This window comes from Microtus oregoni, unplaced genomic scaffold (assembly GCF_018167655.1).
Source record: "Microtus oregoni isolate MIOR12 unplaced genomic scaffold, Mior012 000022F_ref0000154, whole genome shotgun sequence".
NCBI classification, from domain to species: domain Eukaryota; kingdom Metazoa; phylum Chordata; class Mammalia; order Rodentia; family Cricetidae; genus Microtus; species Microtus oregoni.
Genome location: NW_024543081.1, coordinates 15,501,539 through 15,519,925, shown reverse-complemented (window position 1 = coordinate 15,519,925; position 18,387 = coordinate 15,501,539). Strand labels below are relative to the sequence as shown.

At 42.4% G+C, this 18,387-nt stretch overlaps 1 protein-coding gene across 1 annotated transcript in view; it reads left to right on the top strand.

The window, feature by feature from the left end:
* The first annotated feature begins 1,937 nt into the window (after positions 1-1,937).
* Positions 1,938-18,387, top strand: part of Slc25a17 (solute carrier family 25 member 17) — a 43,569-nt gene continuing 27,119 nt past the window's right edge. The window contains exons 1-2 of the mRNA XM_041672196.1: positions 1,938-2,073; positions 14,251-14,311. Coding sequence (XP_041528130.1) covers positions 2,020-2,073; positions 14,251-14,311 — 115 coding nt within the window. The 5' untranslated portion in view covers positions 1,938-2,019. The remainder of the gene's footprint in view (positions 2,074-14,250; positions 14,312-18,387) is intronic.

The window sequence follows — 18,387 nt, the reverse complement described above, 5'->3', positions numbered from 1 at the left end:
AATCTCTGAGCCATCTCTCCAGCCCGTTTTGGTTTTTTATGGTCTTGTTTACTCAGGGTCTTGCTGTGTAACCCAGGCTGGCACTTGAATTTTCATCTTTGTGTCTTGGTCTCCCAACAATAGTTATGTCAGTATGCCTGACTGCTGCTTTAAGAAATAGAAAGGCAGATGCAGTTGGATTTGAGTTCTAGGCCAGCTTGATCTACAGAGTGGTTCCAAGACAGCTAAGACTACACAGAGAAACCCTGTTGGGGTGAGTGGAGAAATTAAAACCCAAAATGGACATTCTAATGAGAATGGTTAAACTAGGTTATTTGTGCCATTGAATACAGCATAATTGAAGTTCTTTGTCTACTCATTAAACTTAAGGTATAATTATTTTAACAGGTAGAATATGCAATTAATGAGGCTGGAGAGATGACTCAACCGTGAAGAGCACATCTTGAAGTCCCATGTTCAGTTCCCAAGCACCCACCCATGTTTAGTAGTTCAGAGCTGCATGCAACTCCAGCTCCTTGACTTCGAAATGCTCTGCACTAACATGCACAGACATCCGTTTTTATTTTTATTTATTTTGGTTTTTTCGAGACAGGGTTCCTCTGTAACTTCGGAGCTTGTTCTGAAAGTCACTCTGTAGACCAGGCTGGCCTCAAACTCAGAGGTATCTGCCTGTCTCTGCTTCCAGAGCGCTGGGATTAAAGGCGAGTGCCACCGACGCCCGGTCACATAATACTATAAAAAACACAACTCATGGGTTGAAGGGGAAAACAAAAGTAGTTAAGTTTTGAAAGTTTGGACAATTCTGTGAGACTTTGTATGGTGTCACAGTGGAAACTTAAATGCCTGTTTTCCTACCACTTAGATTTATCTTTATGTTCATGAATGCTTGTGAGTGCACCCGATGCCGTCAGAGGACAAGACCCGATTCCCCTGGAGCTTGATTACAGAGGGTTGTGTGATGGCAGCTGAACCCAGACCCTCTGCAAGAGCCCTAAACGTTCTTAGCCCCTGAACCATCTGTCTAGCCTCAAATTGTCAGTTTAAGCAAATTGAAGCCTCATGCTAGAGCTTTGCCTTCCCTGCCTGGGCTCCTTGTTTTCATATCCAGCGGCCAGGTTGGTGGTGGGTTTTGGAGATGAATGGATGAAGAAGGTTGGAGCTATTGACCTGTTCCCCTTAGCTGTGGCCTTCAGCTTATTTTGGAGGGTTGGTGTTATTGTGACATGACTTCTGTAGTTTAGGCTGGCCTATGTCCCCTCTAGTACTAGGATAAAAGGCGAAGGTCACTAGGATATGCTTTGCGTCGGGTACGTTTACGGGTTTTGGGGGGTTTTGTTTTGTTTTGAGAGCCGCGATGACCACACGCTTTCCATATAGCCGAAGGTCACTCAACTAATGATTCTTTTAACAAAATATTAAATGCATGTCTCAGTGCGTGCAGTACCCAGTGTGGGTCAGAAGAGGTTAGAGCCCCTGGAACTGGAGTTCAATAGCTAGCCTCCATGTGGGTCCTGGGAACTAAAAAGCGGTTCCTCTGCAAAAGCTGTAGAGTTCTTAATAGAGGCATCCCTCCAGTCCCTTGATCCTTTTCCCACTTTCTGAGTGCTGCAATTACAGGTGTTTGTGGAGTGCTGGGGATCATGCAAAGGACTCTTACAACTGACCTACGTCCTCAGCCTGCCAACTTGTATTTTGTAAGCAGTTAGAGTGCAGAGATCATTAGGCGCTTTTATGTCCCCCGTTTTACGTCAATAGGCATGGCTAACCATATTAGCTTGCACCAACGTCCCGGTCGGCCTAGCATCGCCCCGCCCCTTGCTTTCCCCGGACCAATCGGTGTTCAGGGGCGTTCTTGGGCCCTCCACATCCACGTCCGCGGCTGTTCTCCCGGGCGACGGAGGGCAGCTTGTGACCCGGAAGTGGTTGTTTTGTTGGAGGCGGGGGGGTCTGAGAGGTGGGGCTTGAGACGCTCCTGAAAGGAGCCCACGTTGCGGCGTCTGAGGGGGAAAGTGTGGCATTATGGCTTCTGTGTTGTCCTACGAAAGCCTGGTGCATGCCGTGGCCGGAGCCGTGGTGAGGAAGGGTTTGGGGCTTTACGAAGTCAGTCCGGGGATGGGGCCGGGAGATGTGGGGTCTGAGTCTGTCACGACTGGGACCAGGGCGAAAACAGAAAGTTGCTGCAAGTGTGAGTGTGAGGGGTGAGGCAGGCACCCACCCCCTGCCCCTGCCGCGCGCTCCCAGAGCCGGTCTGGACTGGCAGTCACAAATGTCCAGGGGGTAAGGAAGAATACATTGCTATTTTCTTCACCTTCTGACGTTTAAGGCCAGCCATCGCCCTACCCCATCCTCACGGCACACAAACTTCGTCTAACCGGTCCCGAGGAGAAACTAGGAGTGAAGCTGGGGTGCTTGATGTAAGGTTACTAACATTCTGTTGTCACACTTTACCGCAGGCAATGGCAATAGCTAGGAAAGTAGCTCTGGTCAGCATTATTGCCAGGAAAAGATAAGAGTTTTTGTTTTGTTTTTAAATCAAAATCGGGATTGTTATGAGTTAAGTGCTCGGTTCTTGGATCTTGGATGTTGAGTCGTCTGAGTTCCTTCCATTTGACACTCTTCCTTTTTTTTTTTTTTTTCCAACTTCACGTTCTTGATACTACGAGTAATGTGCCTCTTCTGCTTCTCTTTCTCAGGTTGTTTCTCATGTCCGTCCCTAATTTCCAGCCAACATGTTCTTTTAGCCTTTTAGAATCATTGTGGACCATTTCAGTCTGTTCGGTGGACCGTTCCTGAATATGGGACAACTCATGTCCTGTAATGAGGAATCTGAGTTTTGAATTCCAGTTCTACCATTTATTTACTAGGCAGTCTCAGGTCTCACATTTGTATTTCTGTGAAGTGGAAGAAAGGCTAGTTTTCCCCCAGACTCTTGAGAATTATGTGAGTGAGTGTTACAGGAAGTGTCTAATTCAAGAAGCCTCTGTCATTGAAATCAACCAGGAGAGCCTTTCACCCATTAAGAAAAAGCTGGTGTGGAAGTTTGCTTGATATGTTTTCAGTTGGTCACAGAGACCTGTGTGGCTGTAGAGAAAATGCAAACAGTGACCAAATTATTCATGACTTTGTGTAGGAAAGAGTCAGCTGTTGAATTTACTAATTTACATTTTCACAACTGATCTTCCGGGCTTCTTTGTAGAGAGTAGAATGAGCAAGGCCCAACAGTCAGACGAGATGGTTGTAAGGCTTAGATGAAGGTCATGGAGGTGGTAAGCGATTATTCTCCTGAAATGTATTTATGAGAACCACCAGAGTTCAGTGGTTGATTGGGTGTAGATTAGGATTGGTTGTCTCTGACAGTTTTGGCTCCAGTAACATGATGGTCTTCCTCCTGAGTTGAATTGACAATGATTGTGTGAACGCATGGGTTTGGGGAAAAGATAAACTTGGTCATAGTTTTGAACTAGTTAAATTTGAAATCCCTGAGGGTAGCATGACCATTAAATTATTAACTCACCAAGGAGGTGACTCTGAACTAAGAAAAATGACAGTGACTGAGTGGAGAAGCAGGCCGACATGAAAAGGTGGGGGAAGGAAGTTTTCGGGTACATAGAAGACTTGAGAACCAGTGGGGGGGGGGGGGGAGGAAATGGAAAAAGTGCTCTGCCAGCTGTTCGGAGAAAGTATTTCGGGAAGAAGGGTGTTTTCCAAGTGGGTCACCTACTGCCAGGAGGTCAAGTACTGTGGGGACTGAGAATGACAAATCCAGCAGTTAACTGAGACCACCAGTTTTGGTGGATAGCTGGGCAAGGCGGATTGCAACGGACAATGGGAAGAAGAGAAATCCTTGTTAATTTTTCTTTCTCTTACCCAGTGCCATTTGTTGAGTTCATTCTGTGGGCCACGTGCTCTCTAGGTTCTAAGAAGAGAGAAACCAAGTCACTTTTCTTCCCTAACTGTCGGTTACAGTAGAAAAGCCAGCACATGAGTAAACAAAACTATTTTAAATAGTAAATGCTATTAAATCAGTAGGCCTAGCAAGTATTTTTTTTTATATATAAGCTGACAGATATTTTATGTATTGTGTTCAGTCTCTGTCGTGGCTGCTCAGCACAGCCCTGGTAGTGTGAAAACAGCCAGAGACCTAAGTAAATGGATGGGCAGAGCTTTGTTTCCCATGAAACTGCTGTCACCGAAACGGACGGCGCATTGATTTTGGCCCTCAGACCAGCTTACTGAGCCCTGTGATGAAGCATGGCCGTGGGCAGGAGTGGTGTATCTCTCTTAATCTACAAAATCATTTTAATTCATTTGCTGCCTATTTTTCTTTCATTAAAATTTCACTTGAAGCCTGGTGGTGGTGGTGCACACCTTTAATCCCAGCACAGGGATTAAGGCATGCAAATCTCTTGCTGTTTTTTTTTTCCCCAAATTATCTATTATATACTTTTATAAGAATAATTCATTTTACTCTTGCTTTATCTCAGGGAAGTGGTATTCCTACTATATGTATGAAGGAAAAGTAGCTTTGTACATTGTTTTGGTTTTGGTTGTTTTGAAACAGGGTCTAACTGTATAGCCCAGAACAACCTCAAACATGAAATCTTTTAGCCACAACCTCCTAAATTCTTAGAATTAAAGGCATGTACCATCATATTCAGCTGCTTCCGTGTGTATAGCGCAGGCTGGACTTGAACTTGTGATCCTCCTGCCTCTTCGTGATCAGATATTCTCCCAGTGTGTGCCACCACAACTGGTCGTGTTTTGTCATGGTTGTTGCTGCTGTGTTTTTATTATTAGTATTGTTACCATTATTTTTATTCATTATGCCGAAGAGTTGTTCTCAAATTCTTAGCAGGTCTGTATATTAAGGTTCAGTAACATAACCTGGGCTCTCAGCGCTTGGGTGTTCTCAGTCACGATGTGGCCTTGCTGTGGCTGTCTGAAGTACTGTTTCTAGCCAAAGAGCAGAAGCAGTCTGGGTAAAAGCAGGTGAATTGTTTAAGATGTTGACTCACAGTCTTTGTCACTCCTGGCTTGTTTGTTCAGTTCCCCTAGGTTGTGCATTCTCCTACAGCCAGTGAAATGCAAGTACGCTTACCTTTTTTCAGTGCTGAGTACCAGACCCAGAGCTTGGCATGTGCTAAGTACCCCCTCTATCACAGAGTTGTGCACACTGCCCCAATATGCAATTATATTTTAAAAGTTAAATTACTGATTTTGAGGTTTTTTTGATGCCATACCTTGGGATAATCACAGATAACCTTACATATCTCAAAACTAGAATTACATTGCTTCAGAAAGATGTTGTAGCTTCTTGGTCACTATTATATGACGTAGTTACCAGCTTCATATGTAAAGAGCTATAAAAAAAACAAGTATAATTAGATTTATAATTTTATATTTTGGTTATCTTTGAAAGATTTCATATGTAAAAATCTCTCTCTTGCTCTCTTTTTTTAAACCCAGTCTGACTTTGACCTTGCTGTGTAACCAAAGATGATCTTGATCTTTTGATCTTCTTGTTTTCATCTCCTAAATTTTAAGATTAGACTAGCATTAGATTTTAGGGTTGAATCTAGGCTTCCAAACAAATAGGTTTTTTGCCTCTCCCCAGACCCCATAATAGGTTTCTCTGCTAGTGTAGTTAACCAGATCAAGCCAAATTGAAGAAGTATAATAATAGGTTTATTTGAGCAAAGCAATTCTTAGACAAGTTCTCCAGTCCCAGAGTTCGAGACCACAGAATCCTCATCCTCATACTAAAGCAGGGAGACTTTATAGGTTGTAGGGTTGATGTCATGTCCTGCCGCAAGCTGGGTTTGTGCCCAAGTATGGTCAGAAGCTGAACACTTTAGGCTGGGACTTGAGTGGCTGGCAACGTCAGGGGAGCAAGCTGCAGTACCCCCAAGAATGTGGAACTGGGCTTTTTGGTGCCTTTCCTTTGTTCGGAGACTCTCTGAGCAGGTTAGGTTTGGAGGGGCAGGACCGGGGCTTTCCAGATCCATGCAGGTCCAAGCTGTAGGTTCTAATCGAATATGACCGTGCTTGGCAATCTCTACCAACTTAGCGACATCCCTAGCTCAGAAATGTCTGTTTACAAGTAAAAGATTTCCTTAGTCTAGAATTAGAAAAGTGCTATTTGTAGGACTTGCATAAGGTAGATTACACACTGAAACTGGATTCTGAATTGTCATGATTAATCAGTAATATCAAATTTTTTTTATTTATCAGTCAGTTTGTTGGGATTTGTGTGGGGATGAGAGGACAACTGTGGGAGTCACTTTTCTCCTTTACTACATGGTCCAAGAATCGAACTCAGGTCTTCAGGCTTGTTCGGCAAGCACTTTTATTCTTGCCAACTCATCTCCGTGGCCTGACCAGTAACTTTCAAGGAATTTCTTTTGAATCAATTGCTTATTTAAATCATCTTGATTTATTGTTTGTTTTGATTATCCAGCAGGACAGTCTCTTTACATTGGTTAGGCTGGCCTTGAACTTCTGGGTTCAAGACGTCCTCCTGCAGCCTTAAGTAGCTGCCTTGGTCAGAGAGTCTCCAATGTTATGCAGAGGAGTTTGGGTTAAAGTTGGTCAGATAAAATGTTTGTCAAAATGTGGCTATATCTTCAGTCTCCATTTTGTCTGTGTGGATTTACAAATGAGTGCATAAATAGATTTTGTTGTTGTTTATGTAACTGTTAGAGTTTCATACCCTGGGATTTCTCTGTTTGCTTGTTATGAGTATGTTTGTTTTAGAATATAAGGAGTATCCCATGTGACTCAGTTAGGGCTCCCTGGTTGCAGGGTGGAGAAACAGACTGGGTATTTTAAGTATTAAGAAGAGTTTTCTTTAAAGGCTGTTTGAGAACTGTTCTGTCAGTGGGGAAGCTGAGAACCTTGGAGTAGAAAGGAGCCAAGTGGCTGCAGGAAGATTTCTGAAGTAGTCACTGGAAAGTCTCTGTCAGACACCACCACTGAAATCAGAGTTTTGTCCTGTCCTTCTACCCTTACAGGGGTCTGCTGAAGACTCGAAGTTCTGTAAAGAGTTCCTGCTAACAGAACTCGAAGCCCTGTGCCCAAGCAAGCCTTGACACACCTCTAGTAATTAACAGGTGTGAAAGGAAGGTATGGGTAGAAGGACCTTTTGAGTCCTCTTCAGGGACTGTCGTGGAGGGTGGCACCTGCATTTTCTGTCCTGCCAAGATTGTACACAATAGAGCAAGGTAATTCTTCAAAAGAAAATTAGAGGCTGGAAAAATGGCTCAGCAGTTAGATGCTCTGACCACAATCTTACAGAAAACCCAGCTACAATCCTAGCACCACGTGATGGCTCACAGCCATCTTTAATTCCCTTCAAATGGTATCTGACACCCTCGTAAGGCCTGCATGGGAATTGCATGCATGTGGTACACAAACACTCATACACATAAAATAAGAAAAGAAAATCAGCAAAAGAGAGTGATGTTATGTATATCAGGCTGTTAAAATACCTTGAAGCCAGATGTGGTAGTGATGCACACCTATAATCTCAAACCTCAGGACTCTAAGGTGGGAAGGAGAATCCCACTTTCTAAGCAGTCTGGGAGACCCTGCCTCTAAAATCAGAAATCTTCAAATACCATTGATTTTTAAGAATATATAATATTCCAAAACTGGACATGGTGGCGCAGGCCTTTAATTCTAACTCTTGGAAGGCAAAGGCAGGCGAATTTCTTGAATTCAAGGCCAGCCTGGTCTACAGAGTTCCAAGATAGCTAGGGCTCCACAGAGAAACCCTGTCTTGAAAAACAACAACAACAGAGTAATAATGAACATTTGATTTATTTATGGTACTTACACTGCCCCAAAACCCTTTGCTTTGATAAACTTTTTATATAATGAAAATGTTAGTGTTATCTCCCATGACTCCATTACTTCTGTTTCACTAATTTTGTGATATTTAGAGAAAAAACAAACTGTATTTTTGTTAACTTGGATCCCTATCTGTAAACTGTCAGTAACCTCCCACGACTTGTGAATATTAACACGTTAATAACAAGACTTTATGTTAGCTGACACTGTTATAGTGTGTATCATAGGGCTTTATACATGAATTAGAAAAAGGAAATTGATGCTGGGCGGTGATGGCACATGCCTTTAATTCTAACATTTAAATCTAACATTGGGGGGCAGAGGCAGGTGGTTCTCTGTGAGTTTGAGGCCAGCCTGGTCTACAGAGTGAGTTCCAGGACAGCCAGGATTGTAGGATTGTTTCACAGAGAAACCCTATTTTGATAAAACCAAAAAAAAAAAAAAAAAGAAAGAAAAAAAAGAAGAAGAAAAAAGGAATAGTCACATATACAGTATCCTTTGTCCTTTGTTTTTCCCAACATTTATATATTTATTCTGTGGGCAGAGGACCCATGTTGAGGTACTCTGAAGGTCAGAAAACAACTTTCTGGAATTGTTTTTTTCTTCCATTTTGTAGATTCTGGGGAATTAAACTTGGGCCATCAGACTTGACAACAAGCATCTGAGCCATTATGCTAGCCCTTTCTTTCCTCCTTTTAAACAAGTAAACGTGATATAATAGCTGGGAAGGGTTTTGGAGTAAAGCTTAGCTCTCAGTAACATGGTGGGTAACTTAGATTTTCTTCCTCAACTTGGGTTTGCCAAGTTATATAGCGGGGACAGTAATGCCTCACCCACAGAGTTCTCATGAAACATTGGGGTGGTGATGGGACTATTACAGCAATAAGTATCCAGTCCTACTTGGGTCTGTTCTCGCATTATTTTTGCCCAGTTTCAGAAATTCAGTAAGTATGTGACTAGCATGATCAGTGGCCTGAGTTTAATCTCCAGCACCGAGAAGGAGGAGGAGAAGGGCAACCTTCTTACTGCTTTCACTCATAGCAGATGACCTCACCTTTTATCCTCTAGAACCTAGACGATAAACTCTAGTTCATCTGCCAGGCGTTTCATCCCAGGCAGGCAGATTTTGAGTTTGGGGCCAGCCTGGTCTACAGAGCTAGTTCCAGGAGCCAAGTCTACACAAAGAAACCCTGTCTAGAACCGCCCCCCCCCAAAAAAAAAAGCCAAAAACAAACCCACAAATAAACAAATAATTGGAAAGAAGGTAGGAAGAAGTATATTTACTGGGCTCTAAGAATGTATGTCTTTTTAAACATTATTTATAGTGTTGTGTGTATGTGTGTGTCTGTGCATCATAGCAGTTGTGTGGAGATCTTAGAGCCGCTCTCCTTCATCGTGCATGTTCCAGGCACGAAACTCAACTCTTCAGGCTTGGCATCAAGTGCCAGCCCCCAGATGCATTTTTCTCTTCTTTGCCATTCCTTCATCTTTATAGTATTAAACCCACCACCCATTTGGCATCTCAAAACCATCTGTACCTTCAGTTCCAGGGGAATCAAAACCCTCTTCTGGCCTCTACAAGCACCAGTCATGCATGAGATAGACAGATATACATTCAAGCAAAACAACCTACATATAAGACATTGTTTTTTCTAAGACAACAGGGATTCTCTGTCTTGAACAAATTATACTGGTGTATGATTTGGGAAATGGAAGCCCGTTTTAATTCTGTCCCTTTCTCCATTTCTAGTCACTGCTAAAATCCCAGCACTGTAGAGCAGTGGAAGGGCAGGTGGATCTAAACAAAACACAAAACAAAACCCAAGAAACTAACCCTGAACAAAAATAAAGAGCTGGATGCAGTGTCACACACCTGTGATCCAGCATTCAGAAGGCACAGGCTGGCCGATCACTGAGTCCAAGGCTAGCCTGGTCTACATGGAGAATTCCAGACCAGTCAAAAGCTACTCTAAAATATGTAAGCAAATGAAAGTAAGTCATATATGTGAAGCTGGGGAGATGGCTCAGTGGTTAAGAGCATTGGCTCTTACAGAGGACCAGCGTTTGGCTCCCAGAAGCCACCCTGGGCAGTTCATAATCACCCACGGCTCCATCTCTGGGGGCTTGGTAGGCATCGACACATGTTACACATACTCACAGACTTACAAATAAAGACAAAAGGAAAAAGTCAAGGGCTGGTGAGACGGCCCACTGGGGGAAAGTGCTTAATGCCTGGCCTGATGACCTCTGTTCCCTTCTGGAGCCCACATGTAGAAGAAAAAACCAACTCCCACAAATTAATTAATTATTGTCTTTTTATCTACATACATGTGCCACACACAATAAATAAATGTGATACTTTTTTAAAAAAAAGTGAAAGGCAGTTGTATGTGTGTCTGGCTGAGTATGATATTTAACTGTGAAACAGGGCATGAGGGGTGAGGGTGCATCCATCCTGCTTCTGCCACACTGCCTTTGGGCAGCCCCTGGCTGCTGGCCCCAGGCTCTTCCCTTTCCAACTGAAGCACCCTCCCAGCTTCAAGTCCCAATGCAGTATAGGAATTTACTTGTTCTCCCAAGGCAGAATGTTGTAATTCAAAATAGTTTTGGTGAAAGAATGAAGTCTCTGAAATAGATTTCTCTAGAAATAGATTCTTGTAAATTGTAATTATTGTCTGTAGTAGCACTCCTACTCATAGGATTCTGTGGGACTCAATAGGCTTATTTTATGTCTCTGGCACAGCAGCATGGTACATCATGACTGCTTTCTCATTTGTGTCTTCTTATTTTGTATAAGTGAACAAATTGTTCTCAGGGAAAAATGAATATATTTAGATTCTGAAAATCATGTGTTTGTATAACTCGGTAGAAGCTGTGCATATAAAATAAATATTTTGTTGCAGGTAACAGTGCATGTGAAAACAGCTCTCTGTTTACTTGATGAAGAAGCAAATACAGCAGATCCCCAATGTGTAAAATGCCTGTGTCCCAAATTTTAGATGCAGTAGTGGCTGAAGGTGAACTCTGATCTTGTTAGAGAAATGGCTGAGCTTGTCTAGCCATGTTCCCATCTGTCCCTATTCCGTCAGGCTGATGTGGGGACTTACTTTGTAACTGAGGTATAATGCACATAGCAAAGTTAATTTTCAAGTGTGCAGTTCAGTGATGTTTAGTGCATTGAGAATGTTGTACAACCGCTACCTCTGTCTTTTTGGCTTTTTTTTTTTTTTTTTTTTTTTTTTTTTGGTTTTTCGAGACAGGGTTTCTCTGTGGTTTTGGAGCCTGTCCTGGAACTAGCTCTTGTAGACCAGGCTGGTCTCGAACTCACAAAGATCCGCCTGCCTCTGCCTCCCAAGTGCTGGGATTAAAGGCGTGCGCCACCACCGCCCGGCACTTTTTGGCTTTTTTGAGCGTAGTCTTGGACCAGGTCTATCCTTAGACCAGGTTGACCTCAAACTCAGAGATCCACCTTTAATCTCGGCTGTGACAGGTGGATCTCTGAGTTCAAGGCCAAGAGTGGTTTAGGAGAGTTCCAGGACCACGGAGACTACACACAGAGAAACTGACTGAAAACAAAACAAAGCCAAACAAAAAGCTCCAGAAGCCCATAAGGTAGATGAACCTGTTTAACCCTGTGGTTGTATAATCTCTAGCTCTCCAGGGGTTCATTTACTTTCTAGTTTACTGAGATAAGCTGAAAGGTGCTTGTTTATAAGACACCATTTTGCTGTAATTAGAAATCCACATCTCTAGTTTCAAGCCTCACATTCATGTTTCTAACAAAGGATAGAGGGAATCTCTCTCTCTCTTTCAGTCACTGTGTGGGTGTGTGAGTGTGCACGCACGTGCACCCTCCCCTTTACTAGAGTAAAACCTGTGAGCTTTGAGTTCCTATTCATTTACTGCTGCTGGCCCACAGGGATTAGGACAAGTAAGCTGGGACTCTGGCAGGCTAGCTTTCTGTGCCACCTTCATATCCCAAGTCACTTTAGGATGGAAGAAGCCCAAATTTAGTTATTACCTGGGACTGGTATTCCCTGGTTACTGTTGTCATGGTGTTCAACTCGTCAACCAGAAAGGTACCCCAGGGCTCCTTCTGCTTCCCAGTGCTGTGGACTAATACTTCTGTACAGTGTGAAAATGTGTCGTTCTCATTGTTAATAAAAAGTTGATTAGCTGATAGGCAGGATTTTGGGGACAGAGAAAATGCTGGAAAGAAAAAGGGCAGAGTCTGAGGAGTCACAAACAGATGAAGAAAGAAGCAAGATGAATATGTTGGAAGAAGGTATGGCCACACGGCAGTGGGTAGATAAGAAATATGAGTTAATTTAAAATGTAAGAGTTAGCTAGTAATAAGTCTGAGCTATTGGCTGAACATTTAATATTAAGTCTGCATAGTTATTTGGGAACCTGCTGGTGGGACAGGAAAGTCCACATATATCCCAGGATTTGTCCTCACCATCCTGTTGTATCTGTTTTCTGTTGCTGCTATAACAATGGTACTATATTTAGTGGCTTAAAATTCTACCTGTTTATCATCTCTAAGTTAGGCCAGTGCAGGTTAACTGAGACAAAATCAAGAAGTAAATTTTTTTTTCATTTTGTATTCCTTTATGAAGACTCTAGGGTACAAGCAATTTCCTAACTTTGACCACTTACAGAAGCTGCCCACAGTCCTTGACTAGTGGTACATTCTTCCGTCTTCACAGTTAGCTGTGTGCTCACCCCCTCTTACTCCTTTGCTTTGTCCTTGATACTTCTTTTTTTCAGTGATGGGAATAGAACTCAGGGTTTTGTATGTGTTGAACAGCTCCTTTTCCCCTCAGCCACATCCCCAGCTTTCCTTTGCTACTTTTTAAAAGTGCTTTTGTATTGTTTTAGATAGTCTTACTATGTCACTTGGACTCTGTAGACCAGGCTAGCCTTAAACTCAGAGATCCTAAGTGTTCCTAAAGGCTTGCACCACTGCATCCTGCTTATTGTTGTTGTTGTTGTTTTGTTTTCGAGACAGGGTTTCTCTGTGTTGCTTTGGAGCCAGTCCTAGAACTAGCTCTTGTAGACCTTGAACTCACAGAGATCTGCCTGCCGAGTGTAGCCAAGTGCTGCTCTATCACCTCCCCACATGTGCACACACTTCCACACATTTACATAAACGAAATGTAAAAAAAACATTAAGCACCACGTAGGCGTTAGTTCTCGTCCATTGTATGGGTCCTGGGATGAACTGAGCCTTTACCCAATGAGTCATTTTTCTAGCCTCGTGCTACTTTTAAGGAGTCTTGTAATTTCATGATTTTCACTTAGTGATCCAAAATAATCTTCCTGTTTTAAAGTCAGCTGATTAATAAACTATAACATAATGTGCCATTTTCACAGGTAGTAGGAGTTAGGACAGCCACTTTAAGAAAATCTAGTTCAACCTTTGGTCTCCACATGCATACATAAACACACACACTATTTCAAATACTTTTTGTATAATTCTTACATGCCTTTTCAGTATTTGGTGAATATATTTGCTAAGCATAGAAAGTAGTTGTGTGTGTGTGTGTCTTTGTGTTGGGACAAAGTCTTGCCATGTAGCCTTGGCTGTTCTGGAACTTGCTGTGTAAACCAGGCTGACCTTGAACTCATAGAGATCTGCCTGTCTCTACCTTCTGAATTCTGGAATTAAAGATGTGTGCCAACATGCCTGGCTTAGAATATGTTTTAAAATTATTGGCTATTTTAATGTTGGGGACTATCAGAGGCCTTATAGCAAACTGACCTGAGAAATCTGAGAAAAAAGTCAAAATTCTATTTATCTGTCATCTTCAAATATGCCATAGTTTTGTTTCTTTTTCAGTATCAGAGAAAGAGATGAGATTTCTCCTGGAAAATTAAACTCTTTTTTATTTTAAGTAGCTAATGATAGAAATTTGAATGCGAACAATCCCAATAGATTAAAGTACTGTGTTTATTTGGTAAGAATTTAATTTAACTGATTGTACTAATGAGTTTTTGGTCATTTAAAAGTTGTAGTCTGGGCTAGAGAGATGGCTCAGTGGTTAAGAACATTGACTATTATTGCAGAGGACTTAGTTCAATTCATGGCAGCTCATAAACATCTGAACTCCAGTCCCGGGGAATCTGACACCCTCTTCTAGCCTTCACAGCGCACCAGGGATGCAAATAATACACAGGCCTACGTGCAGATAAAACACCTACACACAGCCAGGCGGTGGTGGCAGAGACAGGCCTGATCTACAAGAACGAGTTCCAGGACAGGCTCCGAAGCTACAGAGAAACCCTGTCTTGAACCTCCCCCCCCCCCCAAAAAAAAACCCAACCTATTTGTTTGTTTGTTTTTTAATGTTGTGGTCTGTCTTTTACTGCAATGGCTAAAGCCCTTTTTAAACTTTGCAGGGAAGTGTGACTGCTATGACAGTGTTCTTTCCCTTGGATACTGCTAGACTTCGACTTCAGGGTGAGTAGTGATCACATTCTCTAGTATGGTACTGCACCAAGATAAGAATATTCTGTTTACATCTCTGTTTGCTTGCTTGCTTGCTTGCTTGTTTGGCTTTGTGGTAGGGTTATGTGTAGCCCAAGCAGGCTTAAAACTCACTACTTAGCCTAACCATGAGCTCATCCTCCTGCTCCACCTCTGAAGTTTTTTGCATTATAGGTATGTACCATTGCACCTGATTTAAATATTTGATCTCCCCCCCCCCCCCGCCCCAATATTTCTTTCTGTGCTAGGGGCTGAACCTAGAGCTTGTACAGACAGCTAGTCTAGTGCTCCACCAATATTGTTCTTTCTTTCTTTCTTTCTTTCTTCCTTCCTTCCTTCCTTCCTTCCTTTCTTTAAAAAAGATTTATCTATGCTTATGAGTGCTCTATTTGCATGTGTGCCTGTGTGACAGAAGAGGGCACAGACAGAACACGGCACCATGTGGTTCCTGAGAACTGAACTCGGGACCTCTGGAAGAGAACAGTCAGTGCTCTTAACCACTGAGCCATCTCTCCAGCTCCTCAGTATTATTCTTTAGATGGGGAATTGTGGCAACTCAAGTTAATGTAAATAAGTCACCTGTAGAAAATTCCACAGCAGGAATTACCAAATACGCAGTCAGAAAAGCCTAAATACTAAGTGTATAGGGACAGTTTCTATTATAAACTGACGAGTGACTACTGAAGAAGCATTCTTCAGGGCTGGTGAGATGGCTCAACAGTTAAGAGTACCCATGTTCAATTCCCAGCACTTTGCTGTAATTCTCTTTCTTCTGTTTTTTTAACTTGAAATTATTATTATCATTATTGTTGTTATTATTTTGATTATTATTATTATTATTATTTTGGTTTTCAAGACAGGGTTTCTCTGTGTAGCACTGACTGTCCTGGAACTAACTCTGTAGAACCATGCTGACCTTGAACTCAGATCTCTCTACCTTTGCTAGGATTAAAGGCGTGTACCACCACCTGGCTCAACTTGAAATTATAAACTGATACCACAATTTACATAAAAAGATTTTGAAAACTAGCTAAGAGGTTAAACACTCTGTGCCTACTGCTTGTGGTTAGAATTTTTAGGTGGGTGGTTCTATGCCTCACAAAGGAAAACATGTAAGAAAGTGTTGTACAGGGAAACCTCACCTCCACCTTTACTCCTCTCCACTGTGTTGACACTGACTGACTTTGTGCTGTTTCTTTGGTATCTTCATTGCTAGGAAAGATGGGTCTCTCCCTTAGTTTTTTTTGTGTTTTCTGTTTTTGTTTTTCGAGACAGGGTTTCACTGTAACTTTGGAACCTAACCTGGAGCTAGCTCTTATAGACCAGGCTGACCTCGAACTCACAGAGATCCACCTGCCTCTGTCTCCCTAGTGCTAGGATTAAAGGCATGTGCCACCACTGCCTGGCTTCTCTATTAGTTTTTAAAATTACTTTATGCCTTGTATTTGGGGGTATGTGCACATGAGCGCAGATGGCCTCAGAAGCCAAGGTGCTGGAATTCCTGGAGTTGCAGGTGTTGTGAGCCACCTGATATGCTGAGAATCAAACTCAGGTCCTCTACAGGAGCAGTACAAGCTCTTAACTGATGAACCATCCTCGCAGCCCCAAGTGTTCTGATTTGGACATTCTTCAGAATGGCAAATGTAGGGTGGGTTCTGTGTACACACCCCAGTCACAGCTACTTGGGAGACGGAGGCTTTTGAACCATTTGAACACAGGAGCTGTACTGAGAGGAAGGGAGGAAGAGAGAATGAGAGAGCCAGAGCAAAACAAAAAGAATGTTTGTAGAGACCAGAGGCCAGTGCTGTACAGGAGTGAAGCATGAGACTGAGTGTCAGCAAACCTGGTTTTCACACTTTATGGAAATACATACAAGTGATGTAGATTCTGAGTTTTCACCTTACTCATACAAAAGGCACATTTTGGCTGGGCAGTGATGGCACACACCCTTAATCTCAGCACTCAGGAGGCAGAGGCAGGCAAATCTCCCGTGAGTTCAAGGCCGGCCTGGTTTACTAGAGCTCGTTTCAGGACAGGCTCCAAAGCTACAGAGAAACCCTGTCTTGGGGGGGAAAAGCTACAGAGAAACACTGTCTCGAAAAACAAAACCAAAAAAACCCAACCAACCAACCAACCAACCAACCAGCCAAACAAACAAAACTAAAACAAAAAAAGTTCTAGACTATGCATTTAAACAATTAGTTTTAGGTATTATTTAATGTATATCGGTGTTTTGTCTGGGCATATCTGTGTACCACATGCATGTCTGGTGTCCACACAGACCAGAAGGCACCAGATTCTCTAGCACTGGGCTTACAGATGGTGCTCTTACCTGTTGACTTGTCTCTCTAGCCCCCAGACTGTCCATCTTTAGCCTGGCAGCGCATTTCCCTTCATCCAGTCTTGCAGTTCTCAAGTCTGGTGTGGATGCACCCTAACCTGCTTACCCTTGCCCTACTGTGGAAGAATTCTTGGGTTGTTTCACAATTTTGTTATTGTCGTTCTTGCAAATATCATGTAAGAAAAGATTTGTTCATAGGCCATTTTGTTTCTGTAAACTTTATGGGATAAATTCCCAGATGTGGGACTTCTTCTGAATCAAGGGGTGATTTTGAGTAAACGCCAGATTGCTTTTATTAGGGGCTGACTAACTTGCCATTTCCTAAGATATATTGGTACCAATTTTAATTCTGAGGAAATTGGTTCATTTCCACATTTTTAGTTTTTCAGATTAGTTTTCTAGTATATGTAGGAAATTTGAAAGTTAATTGAAGTGGATATTGTTTTCATTCAGTGATAACGCACAAAAATGTCCTTCTGGGATTTTTTTTTTTTTGTAAGGTTAGGAAGCAGCACAAAGCCAGAACTTTTGAAATTTGAGTTTTAATTTTATTCCTGACTTTGTGTTTGATTTTCTGGCCTCTTTTACAAAAAGAAGAGAGTAGGGACTGGAGAGACGGCTCAGCAGTAAGAGCACTTGTAGCTCTAGCCGAGGACCCGGGATCAATTCCTAGCATTCACATGGCAACTCACAACCATCTGTAACTTAGTTCCAGGTTACCCAACACTCTTCTGACTTCCCTGGGCACCAGGCACATATGTGGTACACATACACATGCAGGCAAAACACCCATACATAGAAAATAAAATAAATCTTTTTTTATAAAAGGTAAAAAGAGAAGATAATCTAGTTCCTATTCTATAAGGTGTGGGATATAAAAATGAGAACATGCATATTAATTTAAAACAAGAGCACGATATAGGGCTGGAGAGCTGGCTCAGCCATTAAGAGCATTTACTGATCTCCAGAGGATCCAAGTTTGGTTTTCAGCACCCATATCATGAGGTTCATAGTTGCCCGTATCTCCAGGTCCAGGGGATCTGATGCCCTCTGGCCTCCAAGGTTCTACCAGTTTACATGTGGCTCACATAAAATCACAGAGGTACATAAGAAGGGAGGGAGGGAAGAAAGAAGAGAAGGAGGGATCGATAGACAGATGGCTTAGTGTACTACACCAGGCGGTGGTGGCGCATGCTTTTAATCCTAGCACCTGGGAGGCAGAGACAAGCAGATCTCTGTGATTTCGAGGCCAGCTTGGACTACAGAGCTAGTTCCAGGATAGCTAGGACTGTTACATGGAGAAAACTTGTCTCCAAAAAACAAAACAAAAAGTAAATAAATAAAATAAAAAAAAAACATGTACTGCTTTTCCAGAGGACACAACTTCAGTTTCCAGTAACTCTAGTTCCAGGGGATCTTATACCCTCTTCTGGCCTCCAAGGGCACCTGCACTCATGTGCACACACTGACACACAGACACATACATATAATTAAAGATAAAATATAAGAAAAAGCACTGGAGCCAGATGGTGGTGGTCCATGCCTTTAATCCCATCACTTGGGAGCAGAGGCAGATGGATCTCTGAGTTTAAGGCCAGCCTGGTTTACAAAGTGAGTTCCAGGACAGTCAGAGCTACATAAAGAAACTCTGTCTAGAAAAACAAAACAAAGCAAAACAAAAAAAAAAAATGAAGAAGAAAGAAAGAAA